Source organism: Macaca nemestrina, chromosome 10 (assembly GCF_043159975.1).
Source record: "Macaca nemestrina isolate mMacNem1 chromosome 10, mMacNem.hap1, whole genome shotgun sequence".
In the NCBI taxonomy this organism is placed as follows: domain Eukaryota; kingdom Metazoa; phylum Chordata; class Mammalia; order Primates; family Cercopithecidae; genus Macaca; species Macaca nemestrina.
The window spans coordinates 107,604,582-107,621,392 of record NC_092134.1 but is presented as its reverse complement, the minus strand read 5'-3'; the positions used below and the strand labels follow the sequence as shown (position 1 = coordinate 107,621,392).

Below are 16,811 nucleotides of genomic sequence, written 5' to 3'. Positions count from 1 at the left end.
TTTCCAAGTATACATTTTTTTTTTTCCAGATGGAGTTTTGCTCTTGTTGCCCAGGCTGGAGTGCAATGGCACGATCTTGGCTCACTGTGACCTCTGCCTCCCGGGTTCAAGCGATTCTCCTGCCTCAGTCTCCCAAGTAGCTGGGATTACAGGCATGCACCACCACGCCTGGTGAATTTTTGTATTTTTAGTAGAGACGGGGTTTCTCCATGTTAGTCAGGCTGGTCTCAAACTCCCGACCTCAGGTGATCCGCCCACCTCGGCCTCTCAAAGTGCTGGGATTACAGGCGTGACCCACTGTGCCCAGCCCAAGTATACATTTTAAATGTACAAAAATGAGAATCAAACCTTAACCAAATCAATGTTTATGACAGTCTTCTTAATATTCCTAAAAGTTTGTTTTCTAGATCTTACTTTAGATGAGTTCAGTTTCGATATGATAATGTTCCATGTGAAAATATTTATAGACGGCAGAATGGCTTTGTTTTTATTAGATTTAACCCTACTCAGCACCGCAGGGTTTAGCTTTCCACTAATTTGATAAATGAAAGTACTTGGGTGCCACAACAAAAAGCATTATAAAAATCCTAGACATGTATATTTCATTTTTGAATAAGAAATTGGATTAATGGAAAAAAAAACTTTATAGTGTTGCATGTTCTGGCAAAATGTGCTCCCTGAAGCAACATATCCAATGCAATGACACTTTTTTTTTTTTTTTTTAAGAAGAGGTCTCGTTCTGTTGCCAGGCTGACTGCACGTCAGTAGCATCATCATGGCTCACAGCAGCCTCAACCTCTTGGGTTTAACAATCCCTGCACCTTAGCCCACTGAGTAGCTGGGAGAACACACATGTGCCACCACACCCAACTATTATATTTTTTAATTTTTATGGAGATGCGGGCACCTTATATTGCCCAGGCTGGTCTCACACTCCCGGGCTCAAGAGATTCACCTGCCTCAGCCTCTCAAAGTGCTGGGATTACAGGTGTGAGCCATCATGCCCAGCCTGCCACCAATTTTATAAAACTAAGTTAAATGTTTTACAGAATTATTTCAATTGTTCAAGTATTTTTAAGTAAAAAAAAAAAAAAAAAAAAATCTGTATAGGGCCTGTTGATGAAGGAACTTACTGATATTCAACTAGCCTCTACAATAAGTAGTATCAAGAAGCCCACTTTAGTCTTTAAGATTAGCTTATGATAGGTAGATAGTGCTTTTAAAAAATTTTCAAACAAGATTTAGATTTAGGGTTGAGTTTGGGTTGGAGTGAACAGGGCTGTCTGGACTGAAAGAAGTATCCTGGGGTTATCCTCAAACAGAAATGAACTGTAAGAAAGTGATTTTCATTGGCTTTGTAAATTTGAATACATACTTTTTTCTTCATGTCTCTCATAACTAGGGCAATTACTACAACAATGTGATGAGCTTAGACATATTAGAACTTTGAGATTTTTCATAAAATTAATAGCTAGCATTTAGTGTTAACTATATGAAATTTAGTTAACCCTCACAGCCATTCTATGAAATAGGCATTGTTATTTATATTCCTGTTTCACAGAAATGAAAACAGGTTATGCTAGCAAGAGGCAGATCCAGGATCTGAACTGTACAATTAATGCCAGAACCCAAATTCTTTGCCACTACTATACAATGCCTCAATTATCTGCAACCACTTCTTTGCAACTGGGCTGACTTTTTCCCAAACATTTATTCCTTACTGAATTTCTTTCCTAGAAGTTCCTGTCCACTTACTCTCTTTCCTATTACCTTCTCTCATACTCCCTTTCTCTTAAGATATGAAAAAAACAAGCAGTTTGTGCTTTTAATCTTGATTTTGCCTTTCCTCCAAGTAACTACAATGAAGATATAGAGTTCAGCTGAGACAAATTCTAGTAGAGGCAATACAAAAGCATGTTTTCTTATTCCAGAAAGCCTGGTCCATCTGTTTGATCATTGCTGTATGACTTGTGGAGAGAGTAAGATCGCAAATTGGTAAGGTCTGAGAGAGACAGATGTGAGGGTTTGTATTCCAGTTTGTCACATTCTGTATTTAAAGTTATATTTTTTCATTATGTTTTAATTTTGCTAAGAAATTTGGAAGAAAAAAAGGGTAGAAAATCATGCTCCAAATGGTTAATTAGTCCGTACTTACTCAATGGCCACTCTGTGTTCAGACCTACAAAAATATTTTAAAACTACGTCTCTTTGAACAAACAAATCATACAAATAAACAATTAAAATGATACCCAGGAAAATTAGTATAAGCTCACCTGGACTGGCTGGATTAGAGTTTGGCCTTTCTTCAAAGGAAAAAAATGACAGTCTGTAGACCTCCAAGTTTCTAACACACTCAATTTTCTGATAAAAGCATAGACCAAGATTTCATGTTACATGAAATTCTAGTGGCTTAGCAGGGACTCAGTGTGCAACGAAGTTTGTGATCTGTTTTCCCCCTTCATCTGCCAATCAAAGAGATGTGGGAAACTTTGTAGATATTTGTTTCTGAGTTAAGGTGATGGGGAAGTGAAGTGTCATAACACTTGAGAGACATAGAGGACTAAAAGGCAAAAGAAGCAAATTGAAATTTATGATTCTGTCTTCAGATACTTAGTGTGAGCTGCTGAGAATATGGAAGTATGTATTCTACAAGTCTGTAAAAGTGAATATACCCATTTCACAAATAATAATAACTGAAATAATAATGATGCTACCTAAGAAATTATCTTAGATTTCTTAACAGTATGTAATTTGAAAGGAATCTGACATTGTCCTTATTAATGATAATTGAAGTATTCAATGTCAAAGGTTAGAGATTACTAAATAAACATTTTAGGTAGACAGTTGTATTCAAATTTTAATATCTAAAACTATTTTTAATAAATAAAGAGGAATAAAATAACTACAGGATAAAAGTACAGAGTATGATTAAAAATGACGACACCAAGGTCAATAATCCAGAAGAGATCATCAGTGTTTATTATGTTATAACAAAGCCCCTTCATGAATATTATTCTTCTGTTTAGAAAATAAAACTTTTTACTATTTCAAATCATAGAATGTATCTCATACTCCAGAAAAAAACATGGCACTGCTTATAAAAAAAAAAATCTAAAAATTAGATTTGTATTTCAGAGAATATTTGAATAAAAATTGGATTTTGGTTGATTTAGAATGCATCTCTCTCATCCGCTCACTGTGTACCTGAATCCATAAATCTGTCTACTGCAGCTAAACACACTATTTTAGGGATTGAGACAATGAATGAAAAGTAACAAACTAACAACCTGGTTTCACAAACAATCAAGCTTGTATTTTCATGTAAATACCTACATCAATAATAACTAAACTAATGGAAGTGTATAATATTGAATACTAAGAACCAGGCCTAAAAAGAAGTTCCTTTGAAGGAAAAGATATTAAAAGGCTATGAAAACAATTTTGTTTAGTAGTTAAATGTGTTTTTTCTTAACTCTGCATAATTTCTAATTGGATTCATGAGTAAAAAACCAACTTAACATTTTTATAATTTTCGATTCCCTTATTTTTTTGTGAGAAGAAACAAGAAGAGATAAAATTTTAAACTGCAATTCATTAAGTTCTTTCTGTGAGTTTAATTGCAATGTTTGACTCTCAGCACAATTGCTAAACAGTTCACAACAGCTGCCTGTTTCACACTCTTTCTGTATCCCCATGCTCCCTTGCATCTGGTCTAAGAGAAATATTGTATAAAATTAATGTAGAGGACAAAATAAATTCAGGAAAACTCAACTAAGTATTTGGATTAATCAGAGCTAGCTATAAAATCAATATAATTGTTGTTAATGATATCTTACATCATAATGTTTCACCCTTTTGATGACTTCAAATTTTGCTTGTCAATTCAGATTCAACATGAGCATAACCCGACAGTGGAAAGGTTATGGTAATTAGGCCCCTAAATTGATGCAAGGATAGTTTAACATACATAAGTCAATAAGTGTGATACATCACATAAACAGAATTTATACAAACATATGATCATCTCAATAGATGCAGAAAAGGCATTTAATGAAATCCAGCATTCCTTTATGATAAAAATCCCTCAACAAAATAAGCATGCCAAGGACTTACCTCAAAGTAATAAAAGTCGTATATGACAAGCCCACAGCCAAAACCATACTGAATAGGGAAAAGTTGAAAGCATCCCCCTGAGAACTGGATCAAGACAATAATGCCCACTTTCACCACTTCTATTCAACATAGTATTAGAAGTCCTACCCAGCGCAATCAGACAAAAGAAAGAAATAAAGTGCATCCAAATTGGAAAAGAGGAAGTCAAACTGTTGCTGTTTGCCACTGATATGACTGCATCTCTAGAAATCCCTAAAAACTCATCTACAAAGCTCCTAGATCTGATAAATGAATTCAGTAAAGTCTCGGGTTACAAAATCAATGTATACAACTCAGTAGCACTGCTATACACCAACAATGACAAACTGAGAATCAAATCAAGAACTCAATCCCTTTTACAACAGCTGCAAAAAAGAAATAAAATAAAATACCTAGGAATATACTTAAGCAAGGAAGTAAAGGATCTCTACAAGAAAAACTACAAAACACTGCTGAAAGAAATAATAGATGACACAAATAAATGGAAACACATCCCATGCTCATGGATGGAAGGAATCAATATTGTGAAATGACCATACTGCCCAAAGCAATCTACAGACTCAAATGCAATTCCCTTCAATACCAGCATCATTCTTGACAGAATGAGTTAAAACAATCCTAAAAATCATATGGAACCAAAGAACTCACTCACATAGTTAAATAAACACTAAGCAGAAAGAACAAATCTGAAGGCATCACATCACCTGACTTCAAATTATACTACGAGGCTATAGTTACTAAAACAGTATGGTACTGGTAAAAAGTAGGCACATAGATCAAGGACTAGAATAGAGAACCCAGGTGTAAAGTCAGATCCAACTAACTGATCTTCAACAAAGTACACAAAAATAAAAACTGGGAAAAGAACACCCTATTAAATAAATGATACTGGGAAAATTGGCAAGCCACATGTAGAAGAATGGAACTGAATCTCCATTTCTCACCTAATACAAAAATCAACTCAAGATGGATCAAAGACTTAAATTAAAGACCTGAACCGTAAGAATTCTAGAAGATAACATCAGAAAAACTCTCTGGACATTGGCTTAGGCAAAGAATTCATAACTAAGAACCCAAAACCAAATGCAACAAAAACAAAAGTAAACAAATCAGACCTAATTAAACAAAAAGCTTCTGTACTGCCAAAGAAATAATCAGCAGAGTAAACAGACAACCCACCCAGTGGGAGAAAATATATGCAAATGATGAAATCTGACAAAGGACTAGTGTCCAGAATCTATGGGGAATGCAAACCAATCAGCAAGAAAAAAACAATGACCCCATCAAAAAATGAGGAAAGGACATGAATAGACTGTTCTCAAAAGAAGATATCCAAACAGTCAACAAATGTATGAAAAAATGCTCAACATCACTAATTATCAGAGAAATGCAAATTAAAACCACAATGAGATACCACCGTATTCTAGCAAGAATAGTCATAATTAAAAAGTCAAAAAACAATAGATGTTAGCATGGATGTGGTGAAAAGGGAACACTTTTGTACTGCTGGTGGGAAAGCAAATTAGTACAACCACTATGGAAAACAGTATGGAGATTCCTTAAAGAACTAAAAGTAGAACCACCATTTCATTCAGCAATCCCACTACTTGGTATCTACAAAGAAGAAAAGAAGTCATTATATGAAAAAAACACTTGCACATACATGTTGATAGCAGCACAATTTGCAATTACAAATATATGGAACCAACCTATGTGCCCATCGACCAACAAGTAAACAAAGAAAGTGTGATATATATATATATATATACCATGGAATACTACTTAGTTATTAAAAGGAACAAAATAATGTATTTTGCAGCAAATTGGGTGCAGGTGGAGATCATTCTAAGTAAAGTAACTCAGGAATGGAAAACCAACTATCCTATGTTCTCACTTATATGCAGAAGCCAAGCTATGAGAACACAAAGGCATAAGAGTGATACAATGGACTTTGGGGATTTGAGGGGTGAATGTTGGGAGGGAGGTGAGGGATTACAGACTACGTATTGGGTGCACTAAAATCTCAAAAATCACCACTAAAGAACTTAACCATATAACCAAAATCCACCTGTACCCCCCCAAAATTATAAAGAAATAAGCCTTGAAGCCAGAAAAAAAAAAAAAGGTCCCTGAATTGATGATGCCACCTTAAGTTAGCAACAAAACCATCCACAAATGCAGTAATCAGTGCTCTTATCTTGGTATTTTAAGTTAAAAGTGAGGAATTACTATGATTCATTATAAAAAACAAATTAAATTCAGCAATTTGTTCCAATTACCTTGATATATCACACTTATTATGTATTATGGAAGGGCATCTTTTTTTAAAAAAAGCTAACCTTGATAATTCCACAGATCTTCAAATGTACTAATAAATATGCCCTCCAATATATTAATTTGGGTGGTTTGGTTGATGATAGCCCAAAGTGTTTGTTTATTTTATTCTTTTGCAATGTCATCAGAGGGCATAAAGGCCAGATGAGCTAACTTAAGAAGAGTCTCCCCTGAGGCATGCTGAAGCGGAGCGGGATCAAAGACCAAGGTGCAGATGTTTAGCTGACTTGTTAAAAAAGGAATGTAGCTCTAAGGAGTGTAGCTCCAAGCTATCTTTCTGTGTTTTTTCTTCCTTTGAAAATACACAGTCCTTTATGGTGGAAGTGGGGGAAGAAGGAGCAGAAGACAAAAAATTCTTAAAGGTCTGTTTCCAAAGACACAGCTGGTTTGACATGAGCTTTTACAGAAAACATGAAAATAGCTGATAAAAAGGTTTTACAGATGAAAACTGACAAGGACTTATATCTATTAAATTAATGAAAATGAAAAAGGAGGGGCGCTATTCAGAAAAGGTAAGGATATGGTAAACATCCTGCATAGATTTGGGGAGTATAAATTCTTAGAGTCTTTTAGCAATACGATTTAGAAATATCTAACAAATTGTGAAATACATATATCATTAAATTCAATAACATTATTTCTAGGAAGGAACTCTACAGATATGCTAGCATATCTATACACAAGTGCACTAATGAAGTGCATAAAATGCCAAGTACCATGTATATATGTTGCAGCTTTGTTTATAATAAAATATGTATGTCACTAAAGCATGTATTAACAGGAAATTTTTAAATTAAACGATGTACAATCATATAATGGAAAACTGTTTACAAAAAGGTAGTAATGACATATTAGCATATACACACAATACATTTAATAATCAAAACATACAATGCAGTGTATTGTACATAGTGTGATCCCATGATTATAAAAAATAGTAATAGCAGATGTTAGCTATTATCATACACAAATTACACCTGAGAGTAAGTCGATAGGTTAGAGTAAGCCTTCTGTCAAAATGCAAACAATGATTTCAGAGTGAAGAAAAAATAAATAAGATGTCATTAAGGTCATGGAAGAGCTGGAAGATAGAATTGAATTATATCCTTTTACAAACGAACTTCAGAATATCCAATTCATGTGAACTACAGGAAATTAAAGTGTAGATATTTTAAATGATTTGCCTGTCACTGTATAACACAAGGGTGTCATGACCAAGCTAGATCTCTTTACCATAAAAGTCAAATTTTATATTTGTGCCCAATTTGGCTGGGTGTGGTGGCTCATGCCTATAATTCCAGCACTTTGGGAGGCTGAGGAGGGCAGATCACTTGAGGCCAGGAGTTCAAGACCAGCATGGCCAACATAACGAAACCCCTCTCTACTAAAAATGCAAAAATTAGTTGGGCGTGGTGGCACAAGTCTGTAATCCCAGCTAGCTACTCGGGAGGCTGAGGCACGAGGACTGCTTGAATCCAGGAAGCAGAGGTTGCAGTGTTGCCAGCCTGGGTGACAGAGTTAAGACTGTCTCGGGAAAAAAAAAAAAAAAAAAGAGGAAAGAAATTGTGCCAATTGCTTTTAAGAAGTCCTTCAGGGCAAAGATATATAAATACATTTAAAGATACATAATACGATGATTATTATTGCTTGTTGATTTGGATTTCACTATTCAAAAGAATAAGTTAATACCTCTGTATTTTACTTATAAACATTATATATTATAGTGAATAATAGTTAAATGTATAACTGTAATACATTTTAAGGATATTACATACATTTATAATATGTGTTTGTATAAAAACAATGGAATCTATGCAAATAATATTTTTTCATGTCCTTTTCAAATAACACAGTTTTATAGAAATTATCTTAGGTCTAGTTAGATTAATTATGTAGTGAAACTTAAACTATATGTCCCCAGGCCCCATTTGTAAATCAGAACTTGGTTCTTGTAAAAGCCTCAAGAAGCCAGGATGGGAGCAAACTGTACCCCGTTAGTTGGGGCTCCACTTATAGAATAACTAGCATTTCTTCCTGCACAGGCAGTGCTGTAAGTAGGAAGCGTGTAGCTAAGAAAAAGAATCCTAAGGTTTGTAAGCAACAGAAAAATATGACAGCGTGATGAAGACTGCCATTGCTCTAGGTACTGTAGAAACCCATTTGCTCTGATTAGCCCTAAGAATTTTCAACAGGAGTTTGAGAACAAACAGTAAAAGTGATTTATTGGTACCAGATTCTGAAATGTTTTATACTGATAGACTCACACCCAAATATTGCTAGATTTGCACTGCTGACCAAACGTACTGGATATCTGTTATATATACACATACATACTCTTCACATGATCACAAAGCAAAACAAAGAAAACAAGACAAAAACTGAAAGAAATTTATAACATTTCAATACCACAAATCAGTATTTCTATATATAAAATATAACCAGATATATCAAGTAATATTTTTTTAAGTTGTAAAGAAGGTGCTAAGGGAAGTCCATTTACTTACCTCATTTCTTTATCAACTATTGATGGCAGCAGCTGCTCAAGGCAGCCTTATGCTGCCAGTATGCTGGCTGCAGCAAGGAGGTGTAGCCCGGGCTGCATGCGCCAGGGAGCGTGCGGCAGCTGGGGACAAATGGGATCTCCACCTTTTCTGAGTAGGGGCAGGAGCACCAGTGGGGAAACTGTAGCCGTCCAAGCCATGGCTACAGACCCGGGACTCCCAGGCCACTTCTGCTCCATGAAGCAGGCAGGAGCCGCCCCCTCCCATTTCCCCACACAGCTGCAGTTGCCCAAACCGCAGCTGCAAACTCAGGCATCCCTGTACCCTTGGGGACCCAGGAAGGGCCCCTGCCCTCCCTCACGGGCTGAGAAGTGCCTCCTCCCACTGCCTGGCTTCTCCCTGCTGTTCGCTTCCGCTCTAATCTTGGAGCAAAGTCAGGGCTGAGCCCAGGTGCCAAGAAGAGCAGCAGCAGGAGGCAGACAGATTCCTGGGCCGAGGGGATGGATGCTACCTGCTCTAGGGCCTCCTTTCTGCTGAGCACTTCAGAGACCTGCAGGTACATCAGGACTGTCAGCTGCAGAAGGGAGCAACCCACTCTAGGGCCTTCTCTCTGCTCGGAGCTGGGGAGATGATGAGAGGGCCTGCCTGCAGAGAAGAGCAACCCATTCCAAGGCCTCCTATCCATTGAGAGCTGGGCAGATGATAGGACAACCTGCCTGAAGAGAGGAGCTTCCCACTCCAGGGTCCTAGCTCTGCTAGGAGCTAAATAGTAGGAATGGCCTGGCTGCGAAAAGGAGCTACCCCCTGTGGGTCTCCTGTGAGCTGTTCTATTGCTCAATAAAACTCCTCTTCATCTCAGCTCACCCTTCACTTCTCTGCATATCTCATTCTTCCTGGTCGCAAGAGAAGAACGTAGGACCTGCCAAACAGCGGAGCTAAATGAACTACAACACAAACAGCGTTGAAACATACCCACTGCTCACCATGTTGCAGGCATAGAGAAGGATAGAATAGCTGTGGCCCCTGGGGGATCCCAGACCTGGGAGCTCCCTCAGCCAAGGCTGTGACTTCCTTTTTGGGGTCCTGCAGTGCCTACCATCTTCAAGCTTTCCAGGTACCACCAGGGAAGCTGCTTGTGGTGCGTCTGGTCCAGCCACAGCCTCACAGAGAGCTGGCACCTGTGCCAGCACCCGTAGGTGCCCGCCCTGCTGCAGCAGCCAGCATGCCAGACTGCACAGTGGCTAGATCCCATGCTCACACACCCCTCGCCACTCCATGCCTGATACACCCTTGGCAGGCATGAGACCCAGGCTGGTAGTGTGAGAAAAGTGCAGCCTGCTAGGCCAAGTGGATGGAACGAGCCCAGCAGGCCTGAGCAAACTCAGGAAAAGGCACCGCCAGCCAGAGGTTTCATGCCAGAAAAAGCAACACCCCAAAGATCCTGTAACACTATTACCTACTACTACTAAGGAGTTTTTACAGGAATATATTTTTATGACAAATTCAACATCGTATTTTTCTATCTTCTAAAAATAAAAATAGGCACAGACATTGGAATACTAAGAGTTGGCAAACTTTTTCTTCTACTTTGTACTTTATTGAAACAACCATTGTTGCTTCTCAGTCTGTGCAGCCACTTTGCATTTTGGATGCCTGCATATAGCAAAGAGTACTCATTTAAGTAGGTACTTTGTTTGTTTGTTTGCTTTGTATCCTTAACTAAGAGCAACAAGAGGCAAGCTCTCAGGGTTTTGTGAAGCTATCTTTGTTCCCTTGGTACCCCCATTCCTTCATCTCCTTTTTCAACCTGAGGACATTCTATCAGTGAGTCTTCATGGGGCGGGGGGCAGTTGCTGAATCATAATTAGAAAGAGGTTTATATGAGTGATATTCATCATGAAGTTACTAAACACATTCAAATTTGCTTTGCTCCACTTTTGCATATTGAAAATACAAGGTGAAGGAAAATAGAATATGTAGACATTTTATACTGCAAGACAATGAATGCTTGTTTTAAATCTCTGGGGATGATATGGTCTGACTCTGCATCCCCACCCAAATCTCATCTCAAATTGTAATCCCCACAATCCCCATGTGTCAAGAAAGGGATCTGGTGGGAGGTGATTGGATCATGGGGGCAGTTTCCCCCATGCTGTTCTCATGATAGTGAGTGAGTTCACATGAGATCTGATGGTTTTAGAAGTGTCTGACAGGTCCTCCTTCACATGCGCTCTCTCGCCTACTGCCATGTAAGACATGCCTTGCTTCCCCTGTACCACCGGTCATCCGCCATGATTATAAGTCTCCTGATGCCTCCCCAGACATGTGGCACTGTGAGTCAATTAAACCTCTTTCCTTTATAAATTACCCAGTTTGGGGTAGTTTCTTTATAGCAGTGTGAGAACAGACTAATACAGGGGATGCTTGGTCAGGTCAAGAAAAGGAAGAAATAGGTTAAAATGAGAAGCAAAACTGAAAATACTTCCCTGTTTACGAGGGTATAAGAACTAACAGTACATTACCAACACAGGATCTGTCTGGGTTTTGAAAAGTTTCAAAAATGGTTACAACTATTTTTTTTCCTGAAATGTATTCCTGTCTGAGAGCTGTAGGACTGAATAAATGACTACACCATCCATTTCTGCATTCTGATTTTATGACAAGGCACATTCCTTTAATATTCTTAACCTAGTATATATATTTAAATCAGGTCCTGAAGCTTTACACCTATATTACAAATAATGAATAGTGCATGTACAATGTCCTATGTGTTAAGCAAACAAAAACATCCTATGAAAGTGCACATAATAGCCATTATTTACAACTATTAATCATACAATATTTTCTCTTGGTTAAAGAAAAGTTACAATTTGCCCCAAAAGTAACAGCTCTAGGTATGTACATTTTTTACTTTATATCTGAAACAGAATTATAATAGGCTTGCCATCAAAATATAATAAAGGTGATCATTTCGGTGCCAGGTACCTCGTGGTAGCACTTGTTATACAAATTTTACGGAATGCCTAAGCAACAAAACAATTCCAGAAAATGACTTACCCTCCCTTAATGTAGTCAAGGAATGAAACTTCTGTTTCTACCAAGAAAGAGAGTAAAGTTACCTGAAAAAGAAAAAGACAGAATTACCTTCTAGTTGTTTGTGACCCCAAATAGACTTTTCTAACTATTAGAGAGAAAATCATATTTCTTTGCATTTTGAAAATCACTAAAGACATTATTTTTTATTAACATCTGCTAGGACTGATTGTTCTTACATTTAAAATTATCTGAAGGAAAGGGACCAAAAAAATTAACCAATGTCTTTCTATGACCAGTTTACTTCCGTTGAAGAACAGCATGAAAATTATCTACAAGGACATTGTGTTACTTCCCATTTTAGATAAAAGGAAAGATGAAAAGGAGTTGGAAAATGGTTAAAACCAAAAAACCAAAATCAGTGAACAAAGCCTTCAAGAGGAAATGTGTGTTTTCAGTCATGGTTTTGTAACGAGCTCATCTAATATTTTAACTGTCTTGCTTTATAGAGATCTTTCAAAGAAAACTGAGAGAAAACTTAGATTTTGCTTCTCCCCAAAAAAGTTAATCTTAAGAAAAAAAAAAAACTGCAGTATTTTTTTCTTAAAATAGGTTGACACCGATTTTTTATAATTTTTGACACATCTTTGCATCTTCTATACTGATTTAGTACATCATTCCCACAGAGTTGTTAATTTTAAAGACAACTTTTCTGAATGAGCACATACACATCCCACAAAATGAGTCACAGTTAAGTTTAGCCTGTAAAGAGTATAGCATTTCTTACTACCACTTGTGTTTTTTATGTCTGCCTGATTCATTACACTCGGATTCCACTGAACGAAGAGTTCATAACAAAACTTCAGCGTCTCTCAGAGGCCTTGCAGCCCCTAGGATTATCTGCAAGAAGCCAAGTCAATACCTTCTATAAGGTATTCTTCATTACAATCAGTCCCCTGGGAAGCTGATTTTTCTATTGTGTTCACTCATATTAAAACCCTGAGTGAAACACAGCTCAGTTTAATTGCTTCCAGTAGGATTAAAGATGCCATCTCCATATATGCTTATTCATTTATTTTAATCTTTAATAAATAACATAAAATTTGACTTACTGTTCCAGAATTACTATATTTTTTCTTTTTTCCTTTCTTTTTGGGATTCACCACCTAAAAAGCAGATAAAACAATTAAAATGTGTTACGGTTTATATTGAATTTTTATATTGAAGTTTTACAAATGTGTAGTTTAACCTGCTGCCTTCACTTCTTATGCATGTATGCATTTACAAATGCTTTCAGCACGACTTTGGACGATCATTCAGCAAAAACTTCCCTACAAAAGTTAATACTGACTATCTTAAAAAATGTTTTGTCTGTAATATTCTTCTCATCTGTACATATTGATTACCCATAACTATAGTCACGTTCTTGATATGATAGAGGCTTTTAACATCTAATGTCCTAACTAATTATTGCTTTATAGAAAAATGATGGGTTGTTAAAGTATATTCAAGTGACATAACTTTAAAAATTAAATACACTAACATAGCAAATCATCCAATGTGTGAATATTTAAAGGATCTATTAACTTAACTATTTCTTTATAATGATGGTAATTTCCACCAGTTACCCATGCTACATAATAATTGGTAAAGGTCTGGTTTGTAGACATAAGATTGGCTTTTTGACTATTTGATCCATGAGTAAATAAGGTTGTACTTCTATACTTCATAAGACATTAGGGATATAGGGAATATTACGATAAATAAGACCTGCCAATCTAATAGGATAAATGTAATACATAATTGCCTGAAGAGAGACTTCTTCAAATCATCTCAATCCAAAATATGGAGAAAGCATTTGACAGGGAAAAGAAGATGAAATAGTTTATGAATAAGTATTATTTGAACCATAATTTATTAATTTAAACTAGGGCTTCAATAAAAAAAAAAATACACCATTCTAGAAAGAAAAACAGGCAACTGATCCAGGTTGGCTGGGGCAGAGAACCCACACAACCAGATGAGAAGTGAATCTGAAAAAATAAGCTGAGGCCATGTTAAGGAGATCCTTAATCCTAGGCCAGGGAGTTTGGATGTTATTTAGTTGATGTTTAAACAGGAGAATGATATAATAGGTCTACAGCAGCAGTCCCCAACATTTTTGGCACCAGGGACTGGTTTCATGGAAGAGAGTTTTCCCATGGATGGGGGTGGGGAGGATGGTTTCGGGATGATAACTGTTCTACCTCAGATCATCAGCCATTAGATTCTTATAAGGAGAACACAGGAGGCAAAGCTCAGGTGATAATGCTCCCTTGCTTTTGGCTCACCTCCTGCTGTGTGGCCCAATTCCTAAAAGTCCACAGGCCTGTACTAGTCAGCATTCTGAGGGTTGGGGACCCTTGGTCTACAGGATAGAGTTGTAAGGTGAGAAAATGAAGGCAACAGTTAGGGTCTTATTTTAAATTTTCTATGCAAGAAGTATTGAATCATTAAATAAGGAAGCCCCATTGAAAACGGCTCGCAAAAAAAAAAAAAAAAAAAAAAAAAAACAAACTAAGAAAACAGAATAAAGTACATTTTTCAGATTTAAGTAGAAAATCTAAAGGAGAAATTGGTCATTCATTCATTCCATGTATTATTTACTGTGTATTTCAGAAAGCCCTAACTGAACACATTCTACAGGAAAACATGCAACAGTAAGGATATTGAGCATCACTGGCAAGATCACACATTTTTCAGATGATTCAATGGTTATAGTATTAAATATGGAGCAGGTTGTTTGGAGGAGAAAGGTAATGTTTGATCTCGAGGTTTGAAGAATTCCTCAATTCTTCCAGATAATTTGAGGAACACAGCACTCTGAACAATATATAGGAAATCAGTGAATAAAATTAATTCAATCAAAAGTTTGAAAATAAAAAGTTCAGCAATACATTTTTCTTGAAAAACTGTATTTCAGTATTTTTCTTCCTAAAAATCATTCTTCTGGCATTATGCCTTTGGTTTAGAAGAGTTTTTTCCTAAATTTTAGGAGTAACTTTTTAGTAGAATTTCATAAGCATTTTTCAGTTCATATGAGTCTTTTTGCTGTCAGCACATCATAATATACTATTGTCATAGAAAAATTACCTTATGACTTGGTTTTAAATTACATAATTAAATTTAATTGCATAAAGATGTTTTCATTTAATCATATAGGGCCATTTCAATCGCCAATAATACATCTGATATAACAATAATAAAGTTATATAATATAAACATAGTAGCATTTGTCACTTCTAAAACTAAATAATGAACTAGGGAAGTTACTTTAGAATGATGGAGTAGGCTCTCTGAAAAGTTGCTCATCCATAAAGACAATGAGAACACTAGCAAAAATTGTCAAAATCAAATTTTTTCATGAATCTGGAAATTAATCAAAGGCTTGCAACAATCAGTGATCACTCAATCAAGAAAAAGAGTAAATCTCACTATGTCATTTTAACCTGCTTTACTCTAAACCTACTTTTCCCAGCTCTGTATGTAGTCTAAAAGCCACTGGAGGGGACGGAATGGATATGAAGTTCTTCAAAAAGTGTTTGAGGTAACGAATATGATAATTACCCTGATTTGATCATTACACAATGTATATATGTACTGAAACACCACACTGTACACCATTAACATTGATAATTAATATGTGTCAATTAAAAACAAAACTTTAAAAAAAGTGTCTTTTCTAGAGAATTGTCATTAACTGACTTATATGGAAGCTTTCTGGAAAACTCCATTCATAGGGCTTGGGCTTGTGGTTATCTGACTTAACTCAAAGCCTGCTCAGAGGGACATGCCCTATCTCCAGGACATTTGTTGAAAGCAGACAGTGGCAGGTGTTTAACAATAGCATATCTGCTGGAGGTGATGATATAATCTGGGGCAAGTAAGAGGCTAACTCAAAAACCAAAAAGGAAGATCGAGGGAATGAGATGTTTAGAGGGGGCTTTTAAAATCTCTGGTATATTGCTGGAAATCTAGAAGCCTATGCCCTTTGAAGGGGTGTACACATGCCCAGGAAAGATCTAGGGAATTCTTTTCTCCGTTCAACCACAAATCTCTGCTCAAACAACAAGTGAAAGCTAAGGCAGGATTTTACCTCGTTGGAGCATATAAGGAATGTCCAAATGTACACAAATCTCTGTCAAAACATCTGCTGTCCACAGAGCTAACCAAGCAAAGACTTCAGTAGCCCACACAACAAAGAATAATTTTATACAATTAGTCCATGAAAATCACTAAACAAAGAGCAAAAAACACAAACCTTGGAGAAGGTAGAGAATCTGATTCCCAACGTGCTGCATTATATTATTTAAAGTTTCCAGCATTCAACAACAACAAAAATAAGATATGCAAAGAAACAGGAAAGTATGGCCCATACTTTTCTATTCATAGAAGAAAGAAGTTGACAGAAATTCTCCCTGGGGACGTGCAGATATGGGATTCATTAAACAAAATCTTTAGCTCAGCTATTATAAATATATTGAAAGAAGGAAATCAAGTCTGAAGGATTAAAGTATGAAACAATTCCTTACCCAATAGAAAATATCAAAAATGGATCAAAATTATGTAAAAAGGAACCAAGTAAGAATTCTCAACTTGTAAAGTACAACTGAAACAAAAAATTCACCAGAAGAGTTTGACGGAACATTTGAGCTGGCAGAATAAATAATCAGTTGTGGGGAAAAGAAAGAGAGAACAGACTGTTACTGTGTCTATGTAGAAAGAAGTGGACATAAGAGACTCCATTTTGTT

The 16,811-nt window shown here is 36.5% G+C and overlaps 1 protein-coding gene across 4 annotated transcripts in view; it reads right to left on the bottom strand.

The window, feature by feature from the left end:
• The window catches only part of LOC105496899 (copine 8), a 240,662-nt gene that overhangs the window by 60,641 nt on the left and 163,210 nt on the right, over nucleotides 1–16,811 (bottom strand). For all 4 annotated transcript variants that reach the window (XM_071071896.1, XM_071071895.1, XM_011767544.3 and 1 more), the window contains 2 exons: nucleotides 13,133–13,186; nucleotides 12,045–12,106 (listed from right to left, as the gene is read on the bottom strand). In XM_071071896.1, coding sequence (XP_070927997.1) covers nucleotides 12,045–12,106; nucleotides 13,133–13,186 — 116 coding nt within the window. The remainder of the gene's footprint in view (nucleotides 1–12,044; nucleotides 12,107–13,132; nucleotides 13,187–16,811) is intronic.